General features: G+C 67.4%; 5 protein-coding genes across 5 annotated transcripts; 1 reads left to right on the top strand and 4 right to left on the bottom strand.

Moving 5' to 3' along the window:
* Positions 1–2612: 2612 nt before the first annotated feature.
* Positions 2613–6368, bottom strand: RHOBADRAFT_56142 (uncharacterized protein; the record flags this gene model as incomplete). The annotated part of the gene is made up of 8 exons (XM_018418209.1): positions 2613–2719; positions 2800–3953; positions 4019–4261; positions 4324–4434; positions 4516–4766; positions 4833–5420; positions 5488–5786; positions 5849–6368. 8 exons carry the CDS (start codon positions 6366–6368, stop codon positions 2640–2642), a joined length of 3246 nt encoding a protein of 1081 aa, XP_018268053.1. The 3' UTR covers positions 2613–2639.
* Positions 6369–6722: 354 nt separating this feature from the next.
* RHOBADRAFT_56141 (uncharacterized protein) lies at positions 6723–9241 on the bottom strand (the record flags this gene model as incomplete). Its single annotated transcript, XM_018418208.1, has 12 exons — positions 6723–7005; positions 7071–7223; positions 7288–7301; positions 7371–7475; positions 7538–7637; positions 7741–8034; positions 8114–8461; positions 8518–8636; positions 8702–8781; positions 8842–8930; positions 9026–9079; positions 9188–9241. 12 exons carry the CDS (start codon positions 9239–9241, stop codon positions 6820–6822), a joined length of 1596 nt encoding a protein of 531 aa, XP_018268052.1. The 3' UTR covers positions 6723–6819.
* Positions 9242–10272: 1031 nt separating this feature from the next.
* Positions 10273–11547, top strand: RHOBADRAFT_56140 (uncharacterized protein; the record flags this gene model as incomplete). Its single annotated transcript, XM_018418207.1, has 3 exons — positions 10273–10309; positions 10492–10664; positions 10728–11547. A coding segment is annotated over exon 3 (780 nt), but the record flags the coding sequence as incomplete, so codon positions are not given.
* A 179-nt stretch (positions 11548–11726) lies between these two features.
* Positions 11727–13039, bottom strand: RHOBADRAFT_18563 (uncharacterized protein; the record flags this gene model as incomplete). Its single annotated transcript, XM_018412437.1, has 3 exons — positions 11727–12274; positions 12341–12650; positions 12734–13039. 3 exons carry the CDS (start codon positions 13037–13039, stop codon positions 11727–11729), a joined length of 1164 nt encoding a protein of 387 aa, XP_018268050.1.
* Positions 13040–15163: 2124 nt separating this feature from the next.
* Positions 15164–17039, bottom strand: RHOBADRAFT_47181 (glycoside hydrolase family 28 protein; the record flags this gene model as incomplete). Its single annotated transcript, XM_018414944.1, has 11 exons — positions 15164–15178; positions 15234–15313; positions 15374–15389; positions 15456–15569; positions 15646–15684; positions 15751–15850; positions 15933–16054; positions 16114–16225; positions 16409–16458; positions 16524–16732; positions 16802–17039. 11 exons carry the CDS (start codon positions 17037–17039, stop codon positions 15164–15166), a joined length of 1095 nt encoding a protein of 364 aa, XP_018268049.1.
* Between the last annotated feature and the right edge of the window lie 166 nt (positions 17040–17205).

The following is a 17205-nucleotide window of genomic DNA, read 5'->3' as shown; positions in this document are numbered from 1 at the left end:
CCCCCCCCCCCCCCCCCTCCTCGAGGCAACTCGTCGCTAACCCGCACTCTCACGCTCGCAGAACACGGCCCGACACGCCATGATGGACTCGCTCCCGTCGTTCGGCTCGCTGCACCCGCCGCAGATCAGCCTCGTCAACCCCTTGCGCGGCGCGACCGGGCCCTCGTGCTTCTCGCCCGACTACGACTCGGACGACGACGCCTCGCCCCCTCCTACGCCTCCCATCTCTGCCCCACCGTCCCGTCGTCCCTCGCTCAACGCGCCCCCGTTCCCGCGTCGCGCGTCCGACCCGTCGTCGTCCAAAGGCGCGAGCTCCGGGTCCAAGTCGTCGTCGAGCGACCCGCTCGAGGCCCTGTACGGCAACGTGATCCAGCTCGGCGGCTTCCGCGGCTCGATCCTGCGCGACGCGCGCACCAACAAGCGCCTGTGGATCCCGCTCAAGGTCGGGTTCGGCATCCGCAAGGTCGACCTCGGGCTCGGCCTCGAGGACGAGGACGAGCAGTCGAGCGAGGAGCGCATCGTGCCCGGCCACATGCTCAGCCAGATCGGCGGCTGGATCGACCTCGGCCGCAAGCTCAAGAACGAGTTCAAGCAGATCTCGGCGACGCAGCACGCCCGGCCTCGAGATCCGCTGCGCCCTCCTTTGCGGTACCACTCGTTTGGGTACGACTGGCGTCGGTCGCTCCAGCTGTCGAGTAAGCTCTTGCTCGAGCTCCTCGTGCGCCTCAAGGAGGAGAGCGCGGCGCGAGGTGAGGGTCCGGACGGACGAGGAGTCGGGGCGACCATCGTCGCGCACTCGGTGCGTCCCTTTCTCTCGTTCCCTCTCTTCCTCGAACAGCCCTCACTCTCGCTCTCTCGAACACAGATGGGCGGCCTCGTCGCGCTGCACGCGCTCGCGTTGGCTCCCGACCCGACCGTCGTGCGCGGCGTCTTGTTCGCCGGGACCCCGTTCCAAGGGTGCATCAACACGCTCGGCGCGTTTAAGCTCGGCGGCGGCGTCGCGTTCAACCAGAAGGTCGGCAACCCGGCCACCGTCTTTTGTGCGTCCTCTTTCTCGAGACCTCGCTCGACGGACCGGGAACTGACTCGGCGGTTCTCTCTCGCGCAGCTTGGCGATCGGGCTTCTACTTCCTCCCGCGACCACTTCCTGACGCCGAGCGGCAGCAGGCCGAGGAGGAGCTGCCGGACCTGCCGCTCCCCGTCGGCGACCCGTCGATCGACTCGTCCGCGTCCGACTCGTCGAGCCACGACCGCGCCCCGCCTTCGTCCACCAGCTCCCCACCTTCGACCGCCCCATCGCCTAGCGGCTCCCCTCCCTCGGGCTCGCCATCGACGCTCGCCCCTCCTCCTCATCAGCCTCCCACCCCTCGCCGCTCGCTGTCGTACCCCAAACCCGCCATCCCGCTCCACCGCCTCCTGTCGGGCTGCTTCGAGACGCCCCGAGGCGAGCCCATCCCCGTCGACTTTTTCGACCCCCAGACCTGGGCGACGTACGCCCTGTCGTCGACGCCCGCCGGAATGGACTTTGCCCGGCCGTACCTGCGCCCGCGGGCGGGCACCACGGCGGCGGCGGCGGCGGCGGCGGGCGCGACTGGCGACGGCGACGACGGCATGCGCGAGCACGGCAGCAACCCGCTGAGCGCGTTCGGCGCGCCGGGCAACCTCGGCGAGCGCTCGTCGGCGTTCCCGGGCGTCGACCTCGCCGCCAACGTCGAGGACGCCGTCGAGCGCGTGACGGAGCAGATGGGCGAGGCGTGGGCGCACGAGCGCGATGCGGATGCCTCGGAGGAGACGTTGCGGCTCAGGAGGCAGACGAGGGAGGTCGACACGGTGCGGCGGTACCTGGAGCGGACGCTTTCCCGGGCTCGAGAGGTGTGTCCTCACTCTCACTCTCTCTCTGCCTTCCTCCTTTGCACAGCCTGACCTTTCTGTCGCTCTGCAGTTCCAGGACGACCTCATCCGCCTGTACGACCCGGCCAAGGCGCACCTGTACCCTCCCCTCGCCGTCCTCACGTCGCACAAGACGCCGACCGTGCGCGGCGTCCTCGTCACCTCGCGCGACCACATCGTGTCCGAGGGCTACGAGCGCCTCCTGTGGGCCGAGGGCGACGGCATCGTCCTGCACCAGTCGGCGATCCGCCTCCCGGGCGACCCCGAGGTCGAGGGCCGTAAGCGCACGGGCCGCCCAGAGGACGACAAGTGGATGGTGCACCTCCAGGGCGTCGTCGAGACGACGCATGGCCATGTCGGGCTCCTCGGCGACGTCGACGGCGTGCGCAAGGGCATGCAGTTGCTGTACGGCTGAGAGCGGGGATGGAGGAGCGAGGGAGGGGGAGGTGGGAGGTGGTTGATCTCGAGGACGGCGGCGGCGGCTCTGCCTCTCTTTCTCTATCTCGCGCGCTCTTGGCACATAGCTAGACACTCTGTTGTAGCAGTCTGATACTCTCGCATGCGCATGCAACCCGCTCGTGCACTGTCCCTCGTCGGCCGGGTCGCCTTTCCTCCTCGCCCGTCTCGCGCTCCGTCGGGCTTCAAGAGCTTCTCTCGGCTCGAGTCGAGTAGTTTGCTTTCCTCTCGACGCAAAGGTAGGACAGCGAGAGAGAGAGGGCAAGAATCAAGACACGGTTGCACTCGCTCGACTAGCTCGACTCCTCGTCCGTCTCGTTGGCCGGCGCCCGCTCGGCCGGCAACTTGGGCATCTTGGTCCTCGGCATTGTTACTGCAACACGGCTCGTCGACCGAGTCAGAACACGGCGTTGAGGAGAGCGAGAGAAAGAGAGAGAGAGAGAGGGTGCGCACCGTGCTGGAACTCGGGCGGGACGGGCGCGCCCCGGCGCATGTAGCCCATCTTGAGGTTGACCGCCTTGTCCTTGAGGGCGACGTTGGTGCGGTGGCGGAACGTCTTGGTGCGCGTGCCCTTGGGCCCATGGAGCTTGATCATGCGCGCCCAGTCGCACCCGACCTCGCGCAGGAGCTTGACGAGCAGGTCCGTCTCGTCCCTCGTCCACGCGACGCGCAGCCCGGGCAGGTTGCGGCCCTGGAAGTAGTTGTTGCCGGCGGCGCCGAGGGGCAGGGGCGGCGACGGCGAGCGGGTGCGCGACGCGTGCTTGTTGTGCGACTTTTTGCGCGCCGGCGGGCTCGACTCGTCGCTGCTGTCGTCGTCCGAGGCGGTATCGACGGCGCGCTTCTTGCCCTTGCCGGACCGAGACGGGACCGGGATGTCGACGCTGTCGTCGCTGCTGCTGCCGCTGTCGTCGCTGCCGCTCGGGCCCTGGTCGTCCGACGAGAGCTGAGTCGGCGGCGGCTTGTAGCCGGATGCGCGAGGCGGCGAGCGACGCTGCGACTTGCTCGAGCGCGACGGCTCGGCGTCGTCGCGAGAGGTGCGTGCCGTGTGCTGCGACGGCGGGTAGGCGGCGAGTCGGGCCTGGAGCGAGGGCCGAGGCAGCGACGAGTCCTCGCGGTCGACGACGGCGCCGTGCGACTTGCCCTTGCCCTTGCCGTCGCGCGAGACAGCCTTGGTGCGCTTGTCGACCGACGAGGCTTGGCGAGCGGAAGGAAAGTCGTCGTCGATGGCGAACCCGGCAGTCGAGCGGTCGTCGCTCGGCGCGCGCCGAAACAGCGGACCCTCGCCCTGAACGGGCAACTCGCCGGCCTCGTCGTCATCGTCGTACCCGCCGCCGAACTCCTGCTCGAGGTACGGCTCCATCTCGACGCCCTGCGCGGCCGCCGCTGCGCGTGACGGCCCGGCGACGGGCGAGAACCGCTCGTCTGGCTCGTCGCCCGACGCGCTCGCCGATCGACGGCGCCGACCTGGGGCGCGCGCCGCCTCAGGTGACGGGGCGTACTGCTGGGCGGCGGACGAGCGCGGCGCCGGGCCAGCGTCCTGCGACTGCGAGTCGTCAAAGTTGATCTTGCGCGCGTCGGGTTGCCGCTCGAGGAACGCCGGCCGAGACCTGCACAAGGAGTCGGGAGGTCAGGAGGGAGACTCGAGGCCGACGAAGGAGGGCGAGGGACGGACAGCTTGGGCGCCGGGTCTCGGACGAGCCGATTGCCCGAGTCGAAGCGGATGTGGCCCGCGGTCGCCTGCTGCGGCCGCGGCTGCTGCTGCTGCGCCGGCTCTGCGCCCATGACGTCGCTCTCGACGTCCTGCTGCATCGACGGAGCGACCGAAGCGCTCTCCTCGGCCAACGCGTCGTCCTCGTCGTCGGGGAGCGACTCGCCGAGCAGGTCGAGCAGGTCGTCGGCGCGGTCCGACTCGGGGCTGCGCGCGAGGAGTACAGTCAGGCTCGGGTGGCTGCAGAGCGTGAGAGAGAGAACACGCACTTGGTGACGGCGAGGCTCTCCTGGACGTGGGTCGTCTCGACGGCGGCGCTCTCGGCTTTGCCGAACGTGCCGAGGGCGAAGAGCGAGTCGGTGCGCATGACGAGGTCGGATCTGTGATAGTGGATGGAGTGTGAGTCTCGGGGCTGTAGTCGAGGAGAGAGGGCAAGAGAGAGAGGGAGATGGTGAACGCACTGCGACAGCGTCTCCTGCACCTTGTCGACCTGCCCGGTACCGTCGACAGCTTGCGGACCCGACGATGAGCCGCCAGACCGGGTCGACGAGCGTGCGCCGGTTGGCGAGGCGCTCGCGACAAGGGCTCGAGCGACCTCGTCGGCGTCGGACGAGGACGACGAGGGGGATGACGAGCGGATCGAGGCGGTGGGCGCGTGACGTCGACCACCTTGATCGGTCGACAAGTCGGTGTCGAGGTCGAGAGAACCGGCCTGTGGACGGTGCGGCGGCAGTGAGCGAAGGACACGCCAAGAAAGGACAGGAGGGCTGGGACGCACCTGGTCCCCATCATCGAGCGACTCGCCGCCCGTGTCGTCGTCCCGCACCTCCGAGCCGTCGTAACGCTCCGCATTGACCGACTCGTCGACTCTGCTGCCCTCCTCGCCCTCGCGCGCCGAATCGTCGTCCTCGTCCTCCTGCTCCTCGACAACCGCTCGACCCTTGCCCTTGTCCTGCGCCCGTGGCGGGCTCGGCACTTCCTCCTCATCCTCGGTCTCGTTCCGCAACGCCCGCTCGACGTCCATGCCCTGCCCGACCGGCGAGCTCGACGGCGAGCTCTCGCCCACCGACAGGCCTGCGCCCGGCCCGACGCCGAGCCCGCTCTGCGTCACGCAGCGCTCGACCCAGTCTCGCGCGTCGCGCGCGAGGTCGTCCCACCTCCACTTGGTGCGGAGCACGACCCAGTCGTTGCCCGTGTGCCAGATCTGGTCGAGCGCCTGCGACTGGAGCACGAGGAAGCGCGCGGTGGCGCCGCGGTCGGTGAGGTGGTACGCGCGCGAGGCCGGGAGGAGCTGGCTGAGGGTTGAAGAGAAGAAGGGCATGCTGTCGAGGGGAGCGCGCGAGAGGGACGACGCGAGGAGGAAGACCTGCGGGCGAGCGAGTAGGTCAGGAGCTGGACCTCGATGAGCGAGACCCTCGAGAGAGAGTGCGTACCTGGCACTTGATGTCGATGATGAGCTTGACGACCTGGTCGTCGACGCGCATGTCCTCGGGCAGGACGTGGCGCAGGAATGCGTCGCCGGCCGTCTTGAGCTTGACGACGGCGGTGCGGTCGGCGACGCCCGACTGGTCCGGGGCTGATGTGAGGATGAGGTTGAGGAACGTCGTCAGGTTCGACAGGCGGATGAGCGTGTTGGTCGGCGACTTGGGGTTGGCGATCTCGTGCGGGACGACGTGCTGGAGGGACGAGGCGTCGAGGAACTCTTGCGGCGACAGGTACGCGGTCTTGAGGGCTGCGGCGGGTCCAAGTCGGATCAGTGACGTCCCCAATGAGACGAGCGAGAGTCGGGCGCACCCTGGAAGGCCTGCACAGCGGTCCTCGCGTCGTCGCCCACGGCCCACTGGCCGTTGTCCTCGCCGCCCTCGTCCCGCCCGACCATGAGCAGCTCCTCGAGCGCCGCGTTGACCGGCCCGCGCACGAGCTCCCGCCGCTCTGCGAGCTTGCGCGCCGCGTCCGAGTCGCCGCCGATGAGGCTCGGCCGCCAGGGTGCGTCGCGCGCGAGGCGCTTCTGGGTGCGGAGGTTGCCCGGCGTGCGGACGAGCTGCGAGGGCGGAGGCGGAGGTGCGCTCGGCCGAGGGGTGGTGGTTGCGCGGGTGCGTGCAGTTGTGGCGGCGGTGGTGGGGAGCGGGGGAGGGCCGGGAAGGCTCAAGGCGGAGGAGGCGGCGGCGACGACGGCGCGCGAGGCACGGGGCGTGCGGGTGTTGCCCGAGGGTGTGGCTACACTGGTGAAGGGCCCTGCTGCGGTAGAACCCGAGGCGGTGCCGGTCGTAGAGGCGGACCCGCGAGTGGTTGTTTGGCGACGGGTGTCGGCCATCTCGACCTGGGGCGGCGCGCGGTAGGGTGCAGGGCGTCGGGTGAGGCTGTGCGAGCTGCTGGACGAGGTCGATGTGCAGGTAGGAGAGTCGAGGTGTGTGAACGAAGGAGGGGTTGGTCGCGTTCGCTGATGAAGACAGGACGCCGCCCTGCTCGCGTCCCACGGCCGCAGGAGGCGTGGGACGCCTCTCAAGGCACCAGGAAGTCATACAGCTAGCTCGCTGAGGCGTTTGGAAGAGCGGCGACCGCAGGCTCTCCTCGTCGCCAGTCGACTCTCGAGCGGAGCGAGGCCAACAGCGCACTCTCGCCTGCAAATGCGCGCTCGAGAACGACCCAAGCTATGTAGACAGAATCTGTGGAACGACTGATAATGACAAGAGGCGAAAGGGGGCACTACACAAGGGAGAGCGACTCGGGAGAGAGAAAGGAAGAAGACTCGGCGGCGAGGGAACTCAGTAAAGATAGACGAAACTCTTGTTCTGCTTGTCGGTCAGGTCCTCGTCCTCCTTGTCGACGGCTGCGGTGCCCTCGGCAGACTCGCCGCTCGACAGAGCGTCGGGCGCAGGGATCTCCTCGATCTCGTCGCGCGCCCGAGCGAGCGTCTCGTCGTACTTGCGCTGCATCGACAGGTCGACCATCTGCGAGAGCGAACATGTCAGTGAAGGAGCGAAGAGATGAAGGGGAAGGAAGAGCGAGGACGGACCTTGGCGGGCATGCCGTGCGCGACACGCTGGCGCTCCTTCTGCTTGTTCTGGAACCACAGGACGACGACGATCGCGCCGATGTTGAGGACCGTCACGCCCGTCAAGATGAGGTTGTTGCGCAGGGCTTGGAGGTACAGCGGAGCGTCGTTGGCCTGCGCGAGAGAGACGCGTCAGTTTGGGAAGGTTGCGCTCGAGTTGAAGACAGAGAGGGCTCACCTTGAACAGGTTGGCTGCCGACGAGAGAAAGGGGTCAGCTCGTCGTCTGGCGAGTGTAGAGGGTGTAGGGAGGAGAGACGCACGAGCGAGGATGTTGCCGCCAGCGGATGCCGCCATGTAGAGCGAGAACAGGCCGGCCTTCTTGGTCTTCCCCGCGACGTTCGCGCCCATCCAGCCGATGAGGAGAGCTGCAGGGATGTAGGCAGAGTTAGCGAGGTACGAGGAAAGGCAAAGAGGAGGGGAAGCTCACGGTTGGCGGCGTAGGAAAAGGCGAGGAGGTAGTATCCGAGGAGGAGCGGACCCAGGTTGTCGCGGGTGCGGGGCAGGGCGTAGAGGAGCGCAAAGCCAATCTGCGTGTGACGAGGACATCGTGTCAGTCGAGTGCGTCGGGGAGAGAAGGCGAGGAGAGAGAGAGAGAGAGAGAGAGAGAGAGAGAGAGAGAGAGAGACGCACGACGACGGGGAGGTAGATCAAGCAGTAGAAGGTGCTCTTGGTGCGGAACCGGTACGCGAGCCACGACGCGAGGAAGATGGTCATGATCTGGACGACGCCGAGAGGGAGGTTGAGCAGGAGCGTCGTGCGCTTGTCGAGGCCGGCGATGCCGTTGAGGAGGATCGGGCCGAACGAGGCGAGCGTGTACGGCGTGAGGTTGGTGAGGAAGGTGAGGCTGGCGAAGAGGTAGGTCTTGGGGTCGAGGACGAGCTCGTAGATCTGGGGCCAGCTGAACTTGGTCGAGTTGCCCGCCGTCTGCGCGCTCGAGAAGTCGATCAGCGTCGTCCTCTCGGTGAGGGCGGCCGCGCACGCGAGAGAGGAAGTCAGAGCGCACCTGGTTGGCCCGCAGGCGCTCGACGGCCTTGAGCCGATCCTCGGCGCTCAGGAAGCTTGCGGACGCCGGGCCGTTATCGAGGTACCGGTAGACGAACGGAGCGGCGAGCACCGTCATGCCGCCGAACGTGAGGAAGGCGAGTTGGTGCGTGTGGAGCTTGGCGTCGACGTGCGAGAGGGCCCAGACGATCGTGGCGCCAGAGATGGTCGCCAACCCATTTCCTGCGTACCAGGTCGCGACTCGCATCGGCTGCTCGACGCGGCGGTACCACGACGTCGTGATGAGCGAAAACGCAGGCAGGCATGAAGCCTCGAACACCCCGAGCAACATTCGGGTCGAAATCAAGGACTGCGGCGCAGGCTCGAGTCAGCAAGGAAAAGAAAAGGAAGGGAGAGCGGACGCACGGCGAAGCTGTTTGAGCCGCCCATGCCCATAAGGCTCGCGCCCCAGAGGCCGACGAGGACCGGCACGAGTGTCTTGAGAGGAACCTTGACGAGGAGGTAGGCGCCGATCGGCTGGAAGCCTGCGAGGTGAGCGAGAGCGGTCAGTCCGGCTCGGCTGCTCAGCTCGAGGGCAAGAGGAGCGTACCGAGCTGGGCATACGCCGAGATTGAAGATAGCGTCGCATACTGGTCGCCGACGAGGTTGGCGTCCGTCTTGAGGCCGACGCTGCAGCCGAAAGTCGGGTCAGGGACCCGCCGCAGCTTGAGAAGGACGAGCGGGACGCACCTGGCCGTGAACCCGATGCAGACCTTGTCGAGCACCTGCAGCCAGTAGACGATGATGAGGAGGACGAGGATGCGCTTGTCGGTCGCGCGCTGCGGGCGAGAGAGACGAGTCAGGTTCGGCCTTCCCAAGTCGAGGACGGCGCTGGCTCGACTCAAGCAGGTCCGAGAGAGACAGGAGGACGTACCCTGATGCGCTTGTCATCCTCTGCGGTGACGACGACAGGAGCGCGCTCGTAGATCTGCGGTGAGGCGAGGAGGAGAGGACGAGGAGGTCCAGGTCAGCGGGTCGATCGCCTCGACGCGCTCCGAGTCTCGCCGCAGACGACGCGCAAAAGTGTGGGACGCACCTCGGTCGACGCCTTCTCGTCGGCGAGGTCGTGCTCCTTGGAGATGGTGGCCATGGTTGAGCTCGAGGACGGGCGAGAGGAAGGGCTCGGGAGAAAGTGGCGAACGCGAGGGCGAGGAGGAAGAAGCGGTGGAGAAGCTGGGGAAGGAGAGAAGGAGAAGCTGGGGACGAAGAGCAAGGCATGGTCCTCCAGCTGAGCGAGGGTGGGGGTGGGCGGGCCGCTCGAGCTGGGGCGGCGCGCGAGAAATCGGCGCGTGGGCGAGCGCGGGTCGTCGAGCGGAGAGGAGCCACTGAGGAGCCGCAAAGCCTGCGGTGCCCCTGCGGAGGCCCACGCGCGCGGGCCAAGGTCGCCTCAGCAGGCAGGTGTCACTCGAGAGAGCGGTCCGCTCGTGCCGCTCGACCTCGACGTTCGGGCGACCTCCCCACCGCGAGCGTCACTCGCTGGCGGCGCTGCAGCCGCCGTCGTGCGCCCACAGGTCATCTGCATCTGCGCCTCGCCGTCGAAGAACCCGAGGCGGTCCGCCCTTCCTCGACTCGCCGCTCCTCCTCCTCGTCTCGCGAGCAGCTGGCCCCACGCGCACCCGCTCGCGCACCACAGGCTCAAGCGAGCGCTCGCTCTGCTGCCATCAAGAGAAAGACCCTGCTGGACCGCTGCAGCGAGGAGCTGGCGAGGAGCTGGCGAGGCGCGGCAGCGACCGGCGAACTTGGCCAAGCGCAAGGAGGGACGAGGGCGACCAGGCCAGGGGTGCAGCTGCTCGTGGTTGCGCCCTGGTTCTCGAGAGGGCAAGCGCCTTGTCGCCCAGCTTTGGGGTGCTGCCCGGTGCAAGCTCGTGCGAGGAAGTCGAGGAGGGAAGGAGATCGACTGAGCCGGCACCTGCGACCGGCGAGCACTTTCCCCGACAAGGAGGTTCGAGCCCAAATGAGCACGCGCCCGCGCGAACCGGCCGGGCGGCCGCGCACCTTCGTAACGTTGTTTTTCGGGGTCGCCAGCTCGTCCTCGTCGCCAACCTCGCTCAGCGCCTCCGTCTCGCTCTCCCTCTCTCGCTCCAGCTCTACACACACGCACACACGCTCGCTCTCGCCGCCATGCTCTTCGTCTCTGTCCTCGTCGCAACCTCGGCCGGTGAGTCCGCTCCCTCCACCTTTCACGCGTCGCGTCTCCCCTCCCCTCCCCCGCGATTGCCTGTGCTGCCGGCCGGCTAGCGAGCGCAGCACCAACGGCGCATGCACTGCACCGCCCACCCTCGGCATAGCGCCGACCGCACCGCACCGCACGAGCGCCGCCGCTGACTCCTCGTCACACAGGCCTCGCCGCCGCGCTGCCCAGCCCGGACGTCTTTGTCGCCCACTCGGTCCGCTCCCTCGCCAAGCGGGCGCCGTCGGCGTCCCAGTCGTCCTACCTGAGCGACATCTTTGGCTCGGTCGCGAGCGGCAGCCCGTGCGAGGCGACTTGCACCACCGGCCTCGACACCCTCACCGTGCGTCCCCCTTCTCGCTCTCCCTCTCGACCGAGCCCAGCTGACCACGACGCACGCACGCAGAACTGCTCCAACATGACCGACCAGGCGTCCATCGCCGCATGCGCGTGCTCGGCCGGCTCGCTCGCCGACCTGCGCTCGTGCGCCTCGTGCGTCTCGACGACGACGAGCTCGCCGACCAACGCCACGTCGGTCGTCGACGCCTACAACTCGTTCGTCGACCTGTGCACCTCGGAGGGCCTCGCGTCCGTCACTGGCACGGTCCAGGTCGGCGCGTCGACCAAGCCACTCGCGTCGTCGTCGGCCACCGGCACCCGCCAGCTCGCCGCCTCGTCGGCCGCCTCGTCCGACGCCCGCTCGACCTACAACCCGTCGGCCGCGCCCGTCACGACGGCGACCGTCCCCGCCCTCGTCGCGAGCGGCTCGATCGCCTCGTCGGCGCGCTCGGTCGCTTCGTCGCAGGCCCAGGTCTCGCAGGCCGCCGCGAGCGGCGGTTCTACTTCGAGCGCCGGTCGTCTTGTCGCGCAGGCCGCGAGCGCGCTCGCCGTCGTCGCCGCCGGTGTCGCGCTCCTCGCCTAATCCTCCCCCTCCATCCGTGTCCCTCCTCTCGGTCTCTTGGTGCGGGTTCAGCGTTTCTCTCGGCGCGGGTGGCTACCTGTCGCACGAGCAGCACGACGACCCAGGTGGTCGCACGTGGCTGCCCATTCTCCTATTCATGTATCCCCTTCCCCTCGTCCTCCTCCCTGTCGCCCTCCCTCTTGTTCGAGTCGCACCGGCGCGTGCCGACTCCCACCACCCCTGTCACTCCCTCCTCTTTTGTCACATACCCCTACCTGCGTCGGATCGAGTCGCTAGACGGGTCGCGTAAGCTCGACGTTCCGCTCTCCTCCTCGTCCGCCTCTCGAAGAGGCTCGCGCCCGGAAAGCTCTATCTCGCTCTCCTTTCTCGCTCTCGGCTCGTCGCTCGGCTGCCTAGTGCTCTTCGACACGCACACTTGCTCTCGGTTCCGAGAGGACTCGGCGCTCGAGACAAACGAGACCTTGCTACCGGCGCACGGACCCGCTACAGCTCCTCCCGGCTCGGCAGCCACACCGCCGCGACCGGCTTCTCGACCTCGCCCAGCACGTTCGCAAGCACCCTCGTCATCGTCCCGTCCGCCTCGCGCTCGTACACGCTCATGCCGCCCTCGTCTCGCCCCATGACGAGCACCCACCTCTCGCGCTCGTCGCCCGCCGGCGGGCCCGCCGCCATCCCGCGCAGGTGCCGCCCGGCGCCATGGACGAACGCACCCTCGCCGAGCTGGGCGGGCGCGTCGGGCGCGACCGAGAACGAGACGACCGTGTCGCCGTCCGGCGCGAGTGACTGGGGCGCATTCCGGTTCGAGATGAGCAGCGTCGAGGGGAAGTTGGGCGGTGCCGAGGGGAGGGGGGAGAGGAGGAGGATGGTGCACGGGATGAGGTCGTACGGGTCGGCGCGGGCGACGTCGCGCAGGTAGGGAGGGAGGACGGGTGCCGAGGAGAGGGTCGAGAGCTCGTCGGTCGACGAGGTCGGCAGCGCGAGGACCGAGACGGTCGCCACGAGCTCGTTGACGAGGTAGAGGTGCTTGCCTGCTCGTCGAGAGAAGTGGGTCAGGACGTCTCTGCGACGAGGAGAGGAAAGTGGCCGTCGGGACGCACCGTCCGCGCTTTTCACGCCATGCCTCGGCCCGTCGTACTGCTCGCGCTCAAACTCCCTCACGACCTCCCACGTGCCCGTCTGCGCCTCGCCGACCCACCGCATTTGCCAGATCTTGTCCGAGCCGAGGTCGGGAACGAGCCAGTCGCCGTCGAGCGGAACGAGGTGGTGTGGGTGAGCCGATTCTTGCCGCGGGTGCGTCACCTCGGTGCGAGGGAAGGCGAAAGAATGGATCTGGTTGGGCGTTGGCTCGGTTTGGGCAAAGAGGCCGTCGTCGAGGAGGGGCGTGTGAACGAGCGAGCCCGAGCGGTACTGTGCGCGAGTGCGAGTTCGTCAGGGAGGGGTGCGCGAGTGACGAGCTGCGACATGAGAGAGTGCAGAGAAGAGAGACGCACATTGACGCTGAGAAGCGCTTTGCCGTCCGGCGTCACCTCCATGTGCGTCGGCCCTCCTCCTCCCGCTCGAGCCTCTCCGAGCACCTCGAACCCCTCGACGGCGTCGAACCGCACGGCGTACAGCACGTCGTCGACCCAGCCGTTGACGTAGCACAGGCCTGGGTGCGTCGGCGACAGCGCAATCCACGAGGGCTGGTCGCGGAGCTGGAGCGAGTGTTTGACGGTGAGCGAGGGCGCCGACGAGTCGAACTCGACGAGGTGGATCTGGTCCGAATGTGTGCCGACGAGGATGTGGTGGACGGGCATGCTGTGCGACGTAATCGGCGGAATGGTGAAGAGAGAGGGAGAGGGAGAGGAAAGCGAGCAAGTCGACCCGCACGAGCGGCGGCCTCGAGCCGCGAGCCGCTCGGCTCTCGACGGTGGGTCACCCGGCGTGCCGACCCAAGTGCCGAGTCCTCTTGAGCGAGAAGTCTCGGGCGCAAGCCGGACCCGGTCGCGATCGAAGGAAGCCGAGAGACACGGCCGCGCGAGTGGAGGAGGAGGAAGTGCAACTTGAGAAGGTCCCGGTGTTCTCTTCCACTCTCTCTCTCTCTCTGACAGGGAAGGCTCGACCAGCCGGATCTGATTGCAAGCGAGAGAGTATCGAAGAGAAGAGAGGAAGGGGTGCAGGGTGGAAGGAGGAGGAAGGAGGAGAGTGTGAGGAGAGATCCGCACGTGGCCGCCGCTCACGTTGTCCTCGCTCGTCTCGCTGTAGCTCGAGGATAGAGGCTCCAATGCAGACTATGGGCGTTCTCCTGCGCGTGGGCCGACTCCAAATCGCGCGGCGAACAGGCCCGAGGAGACGTTGGTGCCGGCGCCGGCGAGGCAGGACATGCAGAGCCCTCGGCCGACAGGGCCGGGAGGCGGGCACGCCGACTGAGGAAGATCTGCGCGATCTTGTCGTTCTCCGCAAGGTTGACGACGAACGACGAGTAGGCGCCCTCGCGCGCCACGACCTGCTTGCGCCCGCGCCCGCAGCCGACGACGATGCCCTCGAGGACGAGGTGGCTGTGGCGCCGGCCCGACTCGTCCTCCATGTCCTCCCACACGATGACAGACCGAGCCGGCTCGTCCTCGCTGAACGGACGCGTGCACGAGATAAGCTGAGGGCGAGGAGGCTCGGCGGGACTCGCTGCAGGGGAAGGCGAGCGAGTGAGCGGCTCGGACGCAGGGACGACGTCTAGACCGAGACGAGGACAGAGCGACGCACCGACACCGTTGGCCTTCTCCTCGAGCACGACTCGGTCCCGGGTGCGCTTGTTGCGCATGGCGTGCGGCTTGCGCACCTTGACGCGCGCCTCCTCGAGCCACAGCTTGACCTCCTCGTCGACGGTGACCGACACGGCGTTGAGGAACTGGGCGCACCACTCGTCGACGGCCGAGGTGGCTCCTTCTCTGACGAGCGCGCCGATGTGCGCCTCGAACATGTCGGCGACGACGTTCTGGTTCTCGTTCAGGGGCCCATCTTGCTCGCCGACCGGGGCGGCGAGCAAGGTGCGGTCGAGGCCATAGGCTAGCGCGAGGTGGCTGAAGGTGCTGTTGGCCGTGAAGCGTGCTCGGAAGATCTGCGAGCACCGGATGAGCGTTAGTTGCGCCACGAGAGAGGAGAGAGGGGGGGGGGGACTCACGGTGAGGCCGTTGGACGAGAGCTGTGGGTAGCGGGCCGAGAGGCACAGGCTGAGAGCGCTGTGCAGGTAGCTGTCGCCGAGCCACTCGAGGGGCCGGTACGAGTTGATCTCGGCGTCGTAGACGCGGTAGGCCGGGTCGGGGCGGTGCAGGTTGAAGAGGTAGTTCTTGGACGTGCGCGCCTGGCGCGAGAGGTCGGCATCTTGGACGGCGGGCAGCGGCGGCAGTCTGGCTGGCTCGAGCTGGACCTCGGGCGGTGCCCAGCTGAGGCGAGCGGGCGAGGCGCGGGCGAAGAGGAGAGGTTGTCGGCGAGATTGTGACGGCTGGCCGCGGCTGCGGCTGGCGAGCGGCGACATGGTTGAGACGGTGCCCGCGGTCGTGTGCTCAGCAGGACGGCGTGCCTTGCACAGAGGACCTGGTAGAGCGAGGAGGAGGAGAAGAATCGTCCGCCTCCGCCCACGTCCGTACGTCGGCGATTGGTCGCGGACCGCGGCTCATCGGCTCGTCGGCTCGTCGCCGTCCGTACGTCTCGGTCGAAAGCCGGACCCGGTCGCGATCGAGGAAAGCCGAGAGACACGGCCGGGCGAGCTGAGGAGGAGGAAGCGCAACTTGAGAAGGTCCCGGTGTCCTCTTCCACTCTCTCTCGAAGCTCGCACGCAAGGCCGAATCGATAAGATTTGACTGCAAGTCCGAGACTACTCGCGAAAGAGACGAGAGGGGATGGCGAAGCGCGAAGGAAGAAGAGAAAGGGGAAGGGAGAGTCGCTCAAAGAGAGTAGTTCTGGAGGGCGAAGCGTCAGGATACGCTCGTGCGAGAACAGCGAGAGGGTGCGCACCTTGACCGAGACGTTGGTGATCGATCCAGCCGAACCGCCCGACGTCTTGAGACCGGCAAAGTCAAAGTCGGAGCACGAGCCTGCGTAGCGAGAGAGTCAGGTTCGCGCTCGAGCACTACGAGCGAGAGAGGAGGGCGCACCCTTGGCGCAGAGGATCTGGAGAGCGGGTGAAGTAGAGTCAGTGCGTGGTCGAACGAGAGCCGAAGGAGAGGAGGGACGCACGTAGACACGCTTGGCGCCCGAAGCGACACTGACCGAGTTCGTCCCCGTAAAGTGGACGCCGCTGATCGGAACGCCGACGGTGGTCTTGCCCGTCGCGCCCTCGTTCGTGTAGTCCTGCGAGAGAGGTGGGAGTGCCTCAGGGGGATGTTCGCGAGACGGTGCCGGCGAGGGAGGGAGGAAAGGGGCGCACCTGCTGGATGATGACGCCTGCCTTCTTGGCGTTCGTGACCTACTCGCGCTCGAGAGTCAGACAAGGTCGACGGAGGCGAAAGGGGGACGAGGGAGGAAGACGCACGACGTTGCCCGTGTAGCGCACGTTCGAGACGCTCGCGCCCGGCTGGTTGTCGTACGTCTTGATCCTCAGGCCGTTGTCGTTGTCGATGACCTTGTTGTTCCTGCAAAGTGGCGTCGAGCTGTCAGTCCCGAGTCATCCTCGAGCGAGAGAGGGGCTCAGGCGAGGGAGGGAGCGGGACGCACTGGATAACTACGTTGCGCACGACTTTGTTCGCCCGAATGCTGCCGATACTGATTCCATGCCCGCCAATGCAGGTCGAGTTCTCGATCGTGATGCCGTCGCCGTCGTTGATGGCGACGCAGTCCTGCGTGCGGGCGACAGGGCATCAGGGCGGCTCTCGCAGCGAGGGACGAGAGGGCTCACGTCCTGGTTGTAGACCGTCGCGTGCGTGATGGTGAGGTCCTTCGCGGAACTCAGGTCGAAGCCGTCAGTATTGTGGCCCTTGGCGGCGCCGGCGCGCACGTCGACGATGATGCTGCACAAGGGGAGGTTCGAGGGTGCGTCAGGACGCCGTCGAGGGTGATGGACGAGGTTGAAACGCCGTCTAGGGTGACAGACGAGGCTGGAAAGCCGCCGAGGGAGGAGGGCAGCGAGAGAGAAGGTCCGAGCGTCGGCGAGGGAGGAGAGAGAGGAGGGAGGAGTGCCGACTCACTTGGACATGACGAGCTTGGCCGGGTTCGAGACCGAGAAACCCTGCACTGGCTGGTTCTGTAGAGAGTAGAGACAAGTCAGGTCGATCCTGTCAAGGGAGAGAAGGGGAAGGGAGGACGCACGAGGAGCGTAAAGTTGTCCATCACGCCGCTCATCTTGACCTTGAAGAACTTGGGCTTGGTCACACCGCCAGAGTTGCTACCGTATCCGTCCCACAGCTTTGCGCCCTGGCCGTCGAGCTTGTGGCCGCCGCCGTTGAACGTCACGTCCTTGCCCTGGATGAGCATGAGCGGGCCCTCCCAGCTCTTCGAGCCGAACGTGATGTCGCCCTCTGCGTACGACAGAAGAGTCAGTGAGTGTCGAGGAGACTCGAGAGAGAGCGACAGAGAGGGGGACGCACGCAGGTTGACGACGGCGCCGTCGGCGAGATCCAACTCAAAGGTCTTGCCAGCGTCGACGGTGAAGCTCTTGATGTTGACCGTCTGGCACTTGACGGCGGCGGCGACGTCCTTGAGCGAGGCGATCGTGCCCGTGCAGCGCTTGCCGAGGCGGTCGACCGGCGCCTTCTCGAGCTCGTGCGAGACGGCCGTCGCGAGGGTGGTCGCGCCGAGTAGGCAGGCGACGAGGGAGAACTTCATCGTCGCGGGTCGGCGGTGATCTGGGTGAAGGTGAAGGATAGGAGAAGTCCTGGCCGGCAGGTCGAGGGGAGCGAGAGGGAGGGGAGAGAGCGGGATGAAGGAAAGGAAGGAGAGAGAGGAGGGGAAGCTGGTCGACCGGGCCGGCTGCAGCAGCTCGAGCGGCGCG

The sequence above is a fragment of the Rhodotorula graminis genome (genome assembly GCF_001329695.1).
Source record: "Rhodotorula graminis WP1 unplaced genomic scaffold RHOBAscaffold_17, whole genome shotgun sequence".
NCBI lineage: Eukaryota > Fungi > Basidiomycota > Microbotryomycetes > Sporidiobolales > Sporidiobolaceae > Rhodotorula > Rhodotorula graminis.
This window is presented reverse-complemented; position numbering and strand designations above follow the sequence as displayed.